Source organism: Salvelinus namaycush, unplaced genomic scaffold (genome assembly GCF_016432855.1).
Source record: "Salvelinus namaycush isolate Seneca unplaced genomic scaffold, SaNama_1.0 Scaffold2442, whole genome shotgun sequence".
NCBI classification, from domain to species: Eukaryota; Metazoa; Chordata; class Actinopteri; order Salmoniformes; family Salmonidae; genus Salvelinus; species Salvelinus namaycush.
In genome coordinates, this window is record NW_024059278.1 from 1 (window position 1) to 10,000 (window position 10,000).

The window sequence follows — 10,000 nt, forward strand, 5'->3', positions numbered from 1 at the left end:
TCACAACACAGTCCTAACATCAGTTACAACACAGTCCTAACATCAGTCTCAACACAGTCCTAACATCAGTCTCAACACAGTCCTAATATCAGTCACAACACAGTTCTAACATCAGTCACAACACAGTCCTAACATCAGTCACAACACAGTCCTAACACCAGTCACAACACAGTCCTAACACCAGTCACAACACAGTCCTAACATCAGTCTCAACACAGTCCTAACATCAGTCTCAACACAGTCCTAACATCAGTCACAACACAGTCATAACATCAGTCTCAACACAGTCCTAACATCAGTCTCAACACAGTCCTAACATCAGTCACAACACAGTCCTAACACCAGTCACAACACAGTCCTAACATCAGTCACAACACAGTCCTAACATCAGTCTCAACACAGTCCTAACATCAGTCTCAACACAGTTCTAACATCAGTCACAACACAGTCCTAACATCAGTCACAACACAGTCCTAACATCAGTCACAACACAGTCCTAACATCAGACCTAACACCAGTCACAACACAGTCCTAACACCAGTCACAACACAGTCCTAACATCAGTCTCAACACAGTCCTAACATCAGTCTCAACACAGTCCTAACATCAGTCACAACACAGTCATAACATCAGTCTCAACACAGTCCTAACATCAGTCTCAACACAGTCCTAACATCAGTCACAACACAGTCCTAACACCAGTCACAACACAGTCCTAACATCAGTCACAACACAGTCCTAACATCAGTCTCAACACAGTCCTAACACCAGTCACAACACAGTCCTAACATCAGTCACAACACAGTCCTAACATCAGTCTCAACACAGTCCTAACATCAGTCTCAACACAGTCCTAATATCAGTCACAACACAGTTCTAACATCAGTCACAACACAGTCCTAACATCAGTCACAACACAGTCCTAACATCAGTCACAACACAGTCCTAACATCAGACCTAACACCAGTCACAACACAGTCCTAACACCAGTCACAACACAGTCCTAACATCAGTCTCAACACAGTCCTAACATCAGTCTCAACACAGTCCTAACATCAGTCACAACACAGTCATAACATCAGTCTCAACACAGTCCTAACATCAGTCTCAACACAGTCCTAACATCAGTCACAACACAGTCCTAACACCAGTCACAACACAGTCCTAACATCAGTCACAACACAGTCCTAACATCAGTCTCAACACAGTCCTAACATCAGTCTCAACACAGTTCTAACATCAGTCACAACACAGTCCTAACATCAGTCCTAACATCAGTCACAACACAGTCCTAACATCAGTCACAACACAGTCCTAACATCAGACCTAACACCAGTCACAACACAGTCCTAACACCAGTCACAACACAGTCCTAACATCAGTCTCAACACAGTCCTAACATCAGTCTCAACACAGTCCTAACATCAGTCACAACACAGTCCTAACATCAGTCTCAACACAGTCCTAACATCAGTCTCAACACAGTCCTAACATCAGTCACAACACAGTCCTAACACCAGTCACAACACAGTCCTAACATCAGTCACAACACAGTCCTAACATCAGTCACAACACAGTCCTAACACCAGTCACAACACAGTCCTAACACCAGTCACAACACAGTCCTAACATCAGTCACAACACAGTCCTAACATCAGTCTCAGCACAGTCCTAACATCAGACCTAACATCAGTCACAACACAGTCCTAACATCAGTCACAACACAGTCCTAACATCAGTCTCAACACAGTCCTAACATCAGACCTAACATCAGTCACAACACAGTCCTAACATCAGTCACAACACAGTCCTAACATCAGACCTAACATCAGTCACAACACAGTCCTAACATCAGTCACAACACAGTCCTAACATCAGTCTCAACACAGTCCTAACATCAGACCTAACATCAGTCTCAACACAGTTCTAACATCAGTCTCAACACAGTCCTAACATCAGTCTCAACACAGTCCTAACATCAGACCTAACATCAGTCACAACACAGTCCTAACATCAGTCACAACACAGTCCTAACATCAGACCTAACATCAGTCACAACACAGTCCTAACATCAGTCTCAACACAGTCCTAACATCAGACCTAACATCAGTCACAACACAGTCCTAACATCAGTCACAACACAGTCCTAACATCAGTCTCAACACAGTCCTAACATCAGACCTAACATCAGTCACAACACAGTCCTAACATCAGTCACAACACAGTCCTAACATCAGTCTCAACACAGTCCTAACATCAGACCTAACATCAGTCACAACACAGTCCTAACATCAGTCTCAACACAGTCCTAACATCAGACCTAACATCAGTCACAACACAGTCCTAACATCAGTCACAACACAGTCCTAACATCAGTCTCAACACAGTCCTAACATCAGACCTAACATCAGTCACAACACAGTCCTAACATCAGTCTCAACACAGTCCTAACATCAGTCACAACACAGTCCTAACATCAGTCTCAACACAGTCCTAACATCAGACCTAACATCAGTCACAACACAGTCCTAACATCAGTCACAACACAGTCCTAACATCAGTCTCAACACAGTCCTAACATCAGACCTAACATCAGTCACAACACAGTCCTAACATCAGTCTCAACACAGTCCTAACATCAGACCTAACATCAGTCACAACACAGTCCTAACATCAGTCACAACACAGTCCTAACATCAGTCTCAACACAGTCCTAACATCAGACCTAACATCAGTCACAACACAGTCCTAACATCAGTCTCAACACAGTCCTAACATCAGACCTAACATCAGTCACAACACAGTCCTAACATCAGACCTAACATCAGTCTCAACACAGTCCTAACATCAGTCACAACACAGTCCTAACATCAGACCTAACATCAGTCTCAACACAGTTCTAACATCAGTCTCAACACAGTTCTAACATCAGTCTCAACACAGTCCTAACATCAGTCACAACACAGTCCTAACATCAGACCTAACATCAGTCTCAACACAGTTCTAACATCAGTCACAACACAGTTATAACATCAGTCTCAACACAGTCCTAACATCAGTCACAACACAGTCCTAACATCAGACCTAACATCAGTCACAACACAGTTCTAACATCAGTCTCAACACAGTCCTAACATCAGTCACAACACAGTTCTAACATCAGTCACAACACAGTTCTAACATCAGTCTCAACACAGTCCTAACATCAGTCACAACACAGTCCTAACATCAGTCTCAACACAGTCCTAACATCAGTCACAACACAGTCCTAACATCAGTCTCAACACAGTCCTAACATCAGACCTAACATCAGTCACAACACAGTCCTAACATCAGTCACAACACAGTCCTAACATCAGTCTCAACACAGTCCTAACATCAGACCTAACATCAGTCACAACACAGTCCTAACATCAGTCACAACACAGTTCTAACATCAGTCTCAACACAGTCCTAACATCAGTCTCAACACAGTCCTAACATCAGTCACAACACAGTCCTAACATCAGTCTCAACACAGTCCTAACATCAGTCACAACACAGTCCTAACATCAGTCTCAACACAATCCTAACATCAGACCTAACATCAGTCTCATCACAGTCCTAACATCAGTCTCAACACAGTCCTAACATCAGTCTCAACACAGTCCTATCAGTCACAACACAGTCCTAACATCAGTCTCAACACAGTCCTAACACCAGTCACAACACAGTCCTAACATCAGTCACAACACAGTCCTAATATCAGTCTCAACACAGACCTAACACCAGTCTCAACACAGTCCTAACATCAGTCACAACACAGTCCTAACATCAGTCTCAACACAGTCCTATCAGTCACAACACAGTCCTAACATCAGTCACAACACAGTCCTAACATCAGTCACAACACAGTCCTAATATCAGTCTCAACACAGTCCTAACATCAGTCTCAACACAGTCCTAACATCAGTCACAACACAGTCCTAATATCAGTCCTAACATCAAAGTCACAAGATACGAGGCTTTTCACACATTTATGGAATGCACATCAGGGTCAATGAAATGTAAAAGTAAGCATGTGGACACCTGCTCGTCAAACATCTCATTCCAAAATCATGGGCATTAATATGGAGTTGGTCCCCCCTTTGCTGCTATGGCTGAAATAGCCGAATCCACTAATTTAAAGGGGTGTCCATATACTTTTGGCTGTGTAGTGTATCACACATCTCCAACCTATCACACACACACACACACATCCAGTAGTTAGTTACCTGTGGGTTCGTTCTCCTGCACTTCAAACACACTGAGTTCCTCCTCACAGATTGGAGCGTTATCATTCACATCGTCCACCACCACCTGCACCTCCAGGGGAGGGTCTACCTGGTTACCATAGCTATCCTCAGCGAACACCACCAGGATGTACTGGAACACACACACACACACACACACAATGACATTTATTTTTATGTGAACTATCCAGTGATGGACAGTACTCCATTAAATAATGATGCTTGGGACCAGAGTGTTAGATAGTGATTGTGATGAGGAGGACTAGCTGGTTACCATGGCCTTGTCCTCTCTGTCCAGCTCCTCAGTCAGCAGAATGTCTCCTTCCTCTGTGACATTGAAGGGGAACGTCAGCTCCCGCTCTTTCTGTACCAGCCTGTAGAAGGCACTGGGATCATTAGACTGGACCTGCAGGGAGACATCGGACGGACGGACAGACGGACAGACGGACAGACGGACAGACGGACAGACAGACAGCTTTAGACATGTACTGTATCTTAACTGCTTTATATGTAACATTTTCCTTTAATCATGCAGTGATGTCAATAGGAGATCAAATTTAAGGTATGCATGCTGATTATGTGTTTTCTAGAGAGTCTCTTTAGGTCCTTAGTGTTTTCTAAACAGTCTCTTTAGGTCCTTAGTGTTTTCTAAACAGTCTCTTTAGGTCCTTAGTGTTTTCTAAACAGTCTCTTTAGGTCCTTAGTATTTTCTAAACAGTCTCTTTAGGTCCTTAGTGTTTTCTAAACCGTTTCCTTAGTTAGGTACTGGGGCACCTATAGTGATTGTGTGAGTGTGATTTCCACCCCTGCCGTACCTTGCCGATGTGCATGGGGTATATCCCTTTCAACTGTTCTCTGAGGTTGATCGGTCCAGGATTGACCCACAGGTTCTCCTGCACGACAATTTTAACCCTCGCGTTACCGTTGAGAGCGTTCACCGACTCCCCGCCCATGTCCTCCACACGAACAATCAGCGTGAAGTCTGGGTCTTCCAGAGGGTTCAGCCTCCGAGACTCTACAACCACAGAGGAAGAAACAGGACCATTCACAGTCAATACACAGGCACCACCGAAGAAGACAGGCCCAAATGATGCCCTATTTCCCATATGGCACACTGTGTTTGACTGTCGCCCTGTATGTCTATGGATGAACTGGCCAAACGTAGGGCCCTGGACAAAAGTAGTGTACTAGTAGTAGTGTACTATGTGGGAATATCTGAGCGTGACCTTGGGGCTCTCTGTGTGATAACACAGGGGTCAGAGGTGAGAGGTCAGGCTGCTCTGGCCAGTGGCCACAGCTGAACTCAACAACATTATGTAGAGGAGGTTCTGTTCAGCAGCCTCTCAATCACACCATTAACCTCTTAATCAGCCTTAATCACTAGAATTAATCTATCTATCCCTCGCTCTCTATGCCTCTGTCTCTATCCCTCTCACTCTCTCTATCCTTCTCGCTCTCTCTATCCCTATCTCTCTCTTTACCCACCCCCCCCCCCCCCCCCCCCTCTCTCTGCCTGACATGTTTCCAAGTGTCTGCATGTGCTCTGCTCTATTTGCTTCCTCTCTGAAATGCCCTCCTCTTTTTCTCTTTATCCGCCCCCCTTGTGGTCTGCTATGAGCTCAATCATCTATCTATTTGGACCATCTTGGTCAGGCTTACCTGACAATAGTGATTTTATGGTTTCATCTTAAACTACAAGTAAATATAGTGAAGTACACACAGACCTGCTCTCTGCACACAGCTGTAGAAGGGGTTGAGTTCATAAGGGATGTCCTTTGTGGGGGTGCAGTAGTCATCAAACCTCTTCTTCAGAGAATCACTGAAGTCCCCTCCTCTGGAATGAATAACACTTTCTCTGGCCTTCAGCAGACGCTCTCCTTCAGGAACATACACACACACACACACACACACACACACACACACACACACACACACACACACACACACACACACACACACACACACACACACAGCTGTAATCAGTAATATAATCACGTGGTACACGTGGTCAATCTGACACCAAGCATGTGTTAATCTGGAGCACGAGAGTTGTGTTGTGGTAATCTGGGCTGGTGTGAGATTAAAGGATGCAGAACTCACAGATTAGCACTCATACAGGATGAGATTAGAGACCACAACATCTGGGATGATCTATGTGTGTGCACTTTGGGGCTCTCCGGGAGTGTGTGTGTGTGTGCGCCTGTGTGCATGCGTTTGTGTGTGTGTGTGTGTGTGTGTGTGTGTGTTACCCTCGGCAGTAGTAGAAATCTCTCCTGTGTTGCTGTTGATCTGGAAGAACAGGGTGTTGTCTCTGTTGGGGATCTGGGAGACCAGGGTGTAACTCAGATGGGCGTTGGGAGACTCTGGGTCGTCCAGGTCAGTAGCAAACACACGCGCAAATGGAACACCTGCAACACACACACACATAATGAACACACACACAGACAGACAAACAGACGGATAGACAGACAGTCAGTCAGACAGACAGACCTGCGGGGGTACGTTCCTTGACGATGCCGATGTAGTCTGTCTGGTTGAAGGAGGGGGCGTGGTTGTTGACATCCAACACGTTGATGGTGATGCTGACTGGACCTTCTACTGGTTCTGAACCCACTAAGGCCTCCAGCTACAACAACAACAACAACAACAACATGAAGCTGGGATGTGTGTGTGGGTCTATACTAAATGTCTTGGTGTATGTGTGTGCATGCAGATACTTGTCAGATCTGTGAATCGACAATGTGTGTATGTCTGTGTGTCTGTACCTACCAGCTCTCACAGTCTCACGTCAGAATTAGACGTTCATCCATGTTTCTCAAACGTCACATTTTAAAGTTGTTCCAAATGTCAAATTTGGAAGTGTTTAAGGTTAAATGTAGGTATTAAGTCAGAATTGTTAAGGTTAGGGTTAAGCTTAGGCATTAACTCCAAATTCTTAAGGTTAGACATTAACTCTGAATTGTTAAGGTAAGGGTTAAGATTTGGGATAGGCTTAATAAAAAAAAAATCTGAAACAACTTTCTATTGCTGGATTTGAACATGCAACCTTTGGAATGATGATGCAATCTCTATTGCACTCCACACTGTCCTTTCCCACCTATTGCACTCCACACTGTCCTTTCCCAGCGTTCAACACCATAGTACCCTCAAAGCTCATCACTAAGCTAAGGATCCTGGGACTAAACACCTCCCTCTGCAACTGGATCCTGGACTTCCTGACGGGCCGCCCCCCAGGTGGTGAGGGTAGGTAGCAACACATCTGCCACGTTGATCCTCAACACTGGAGCTCCCCAGGGGTGTGTGCTCAGTCCCCTCCTGTACTCCCTGTTCACCCACGACTGCATGGCCAGGCACGACTCCAACACCATCATTAAGTTTGCAGATGACACAACAGTGGTAGGCCTGATCACCGACAACGACGAGGCAGCCTATAGGGAGGAGGTCAGAGACCTGGCCGGGTGGTGCCAGAATAACAACCTATCCCTCAACATAACCAAGACTAAGGAGAGGATTGTGGACTACAGGAAAAGGAGAACCGAGCACGCCCCCCTTCTCATCGACGGGGCTGTAGTGGAGCAGGTTGAGAGCTTCAAATTCCTTGGTGTCCACATCAACAACAAACTAGAATGGTCCAAACACACCAAGACAGTCGTGAAGAGGGCACGACAAAGCCTATTCCCCCTCAGGAAACTAAAAAGATTTGGCATAGGTCCTGAGATCCTCAAAAGGTTCTACAGCTGCAACATCGAGAGCATCCTGACCGGTTGCATCACTGCCTGGTACGGCAATTGCTCGGCCTCTGACCGCAAGGCACTTCAGAGGGTAGTGCGAACAGCCCAGTACATCACTGAGGCAAAGCTGCCTGCCATCCAGGACCTCTACACCAGGCGGTGTCAGAGGAAGGCCCTAAAAATTGTCAAAGACCCCAGCCACCCCAGTCATAGACTGTTCTCTCTACTACCGCATGGCAAGCGGTACCGGAGTGCCAAGTCTAGGACAAAAAGGCTTCTCAACAGTTTTTACCCCCAAACCATAAGACTCCTGAACAGGTAACCAAATGGTTGCCCGGACTATTTGCATTGTGTGCCCCCCCAACCCCTCTTTTACTCTGCTGCTACTCTCTGTTTATTTTATATGCATAGTCATTTTAACTATACATTCATGTACATACTACCTCAATTGGCCGGACCAACCAGTGCTCCCGCACATTGACCAAGAGGAGAACTGCATTGTGTCCCACCACCAGCCAACCCTTCTTTTTACGCTACTGCTACTCTCTGTTCATCATATATGCATAGTCACTTTAACCATACCTACATGTACATACTACCTCAATAAGCCTGACTAACCGGTGTCTGAATATAGCCTTGCTACTGTTATTTTCAAATGTCTTTTTACTGTTGTTTTATTTCTTTACTTACACACACACACATACCTTTTTTTCGCACTATTGGTTACAGCCTGTAAGTAAGCATTTCACTGTAAGGTCTATCTACACCTGTTGTATTCGGCGCACGTGACAAATAAACTTTGATCTGATTTGATTTGATTTGAATCAGAGGCAGATGCTTATGCCCATCCACCATCCCCGTCCACAATGCCAAAACCTACTTGAAGGTAACATCACTCACTGTTGCCCCTAGTGGGCAGTTTCCACATCATCTCCTGTCTATCCACATCTATGACATGGATGGACATCAAATACTAACTTGTATCACGTGTATGTTAACTACTATAGTGTTTGTCTGTGTGTGTTTAAAACCTCTTCAGGATCGGACCCATTTTTTTAATTTTCACCTAAAATGACATACCCAAATCTATCTGCCTGTAACTCAGGCCCTGAAGCAAGGATATGCATATTCTTGATACCATTTGAATGGAAACACTTTGAAGTTTGTAGAATATAACACAATAGATCCGGTAAAAGATAATACAAAGAAAAAAACAACCGTTCTTTTGTATTTTTTTTTACCATCACCTTTGAAATGCAAGAGAAAGGCCATCATGTTTTATTCCAGCTGCAATTTAGATTTTGGCCACTAGATGACAGAAGTGTATGTGCAAAGTTTTAGACTGATCCAATGAGCCATTGCATTTCTGTTCAACATTTTGTATCAAGACTGCCCAAATGTGCCTAATTGGTTTATTAATAACTTTTCATGTTCAAAACTGTGCACTCTCAAACAATAGTATGGTATTATTTCACTGTAATAGCTACTGTAAATTGGACAGTGCAGTTAGTTTAACAAAAATGTAAGCTTTCTGCCAATATCAGATATGTCTATGTCCTGGGAAATGTTCTTGTTACTTACAACCTCATGCTAATCGCATTAGCCTACGTTAGCTCAACAGTCCCACAAGGGACCCACCGATCCTGAAGAAGTTTTTAACTTCTACAGTGTGTGTCTGTGAGTGTTAACTTCTACAGTGTGTGTGTGTGAACTTCTACAGCGTGTGTCTGTGAGTGTGAACTTCTACAGTGTGTGTCTGTGAACTTCTACAGCGTGTGTCTGTGTGTGTGAACTTCTACAGTGTGTGTGTGTGAACTTCTACAGTGTGTGTCTGTGTGTGTGAACTTCTACAGTGTGTGTGTGTTAACTTCTACAGTGTGTGTGAACTTCTACAGTGTGTGTGTGTGAACTTCTACAGCGTGTGTCTGTGTGTGTTAACTTCTACAGTGTGTGTTAACTTCTACAGTGTGTGTGTGTGAACTTCTACAGCGTGTGTCT

General features: G+C 44.6%; 1 protein-coding gene across 1 annotated transcript in view; it reads right to left on the bottom strand.

Annotated features, from left to right (window-relative positions):
• Positions 1-4,245: 4,245 nt before the first annotated feature.
• Positions 4,246-10,000, bottom strand: part of LOC120038952 (cadherin-17-like) — a 17,599-nt gene continuing 11,844 nt past the window's right edge. Inside the window, exons 5-10 of the mRNA XM_038984493.1 lie at positions 6,762-6,897; positions 6,521-6,679; positions 5,996-6,148; positions 5,087-5,286; positions 4,546-4,677; positions 4,246-4,404 (exon numbers count right to left, since the gene is read on the bottom strand). Of these exons, the coding sequence (XP_038840421.1) occupies positions 4,246-4,404; positions 4,546-4,677; positions 5,087-5,286; positions 5,996-6,148; positions 6,521-6,679; positions 6,762-6,897 (939 nt within the window). The remainder of the gene's footprint in view (positions 4,405-4,545; positions 4,678-5,086; positions 5,287-5,995; positions 6,149-6,520; positions 6,680-6,761; positions 6,898-10,000) is intronic.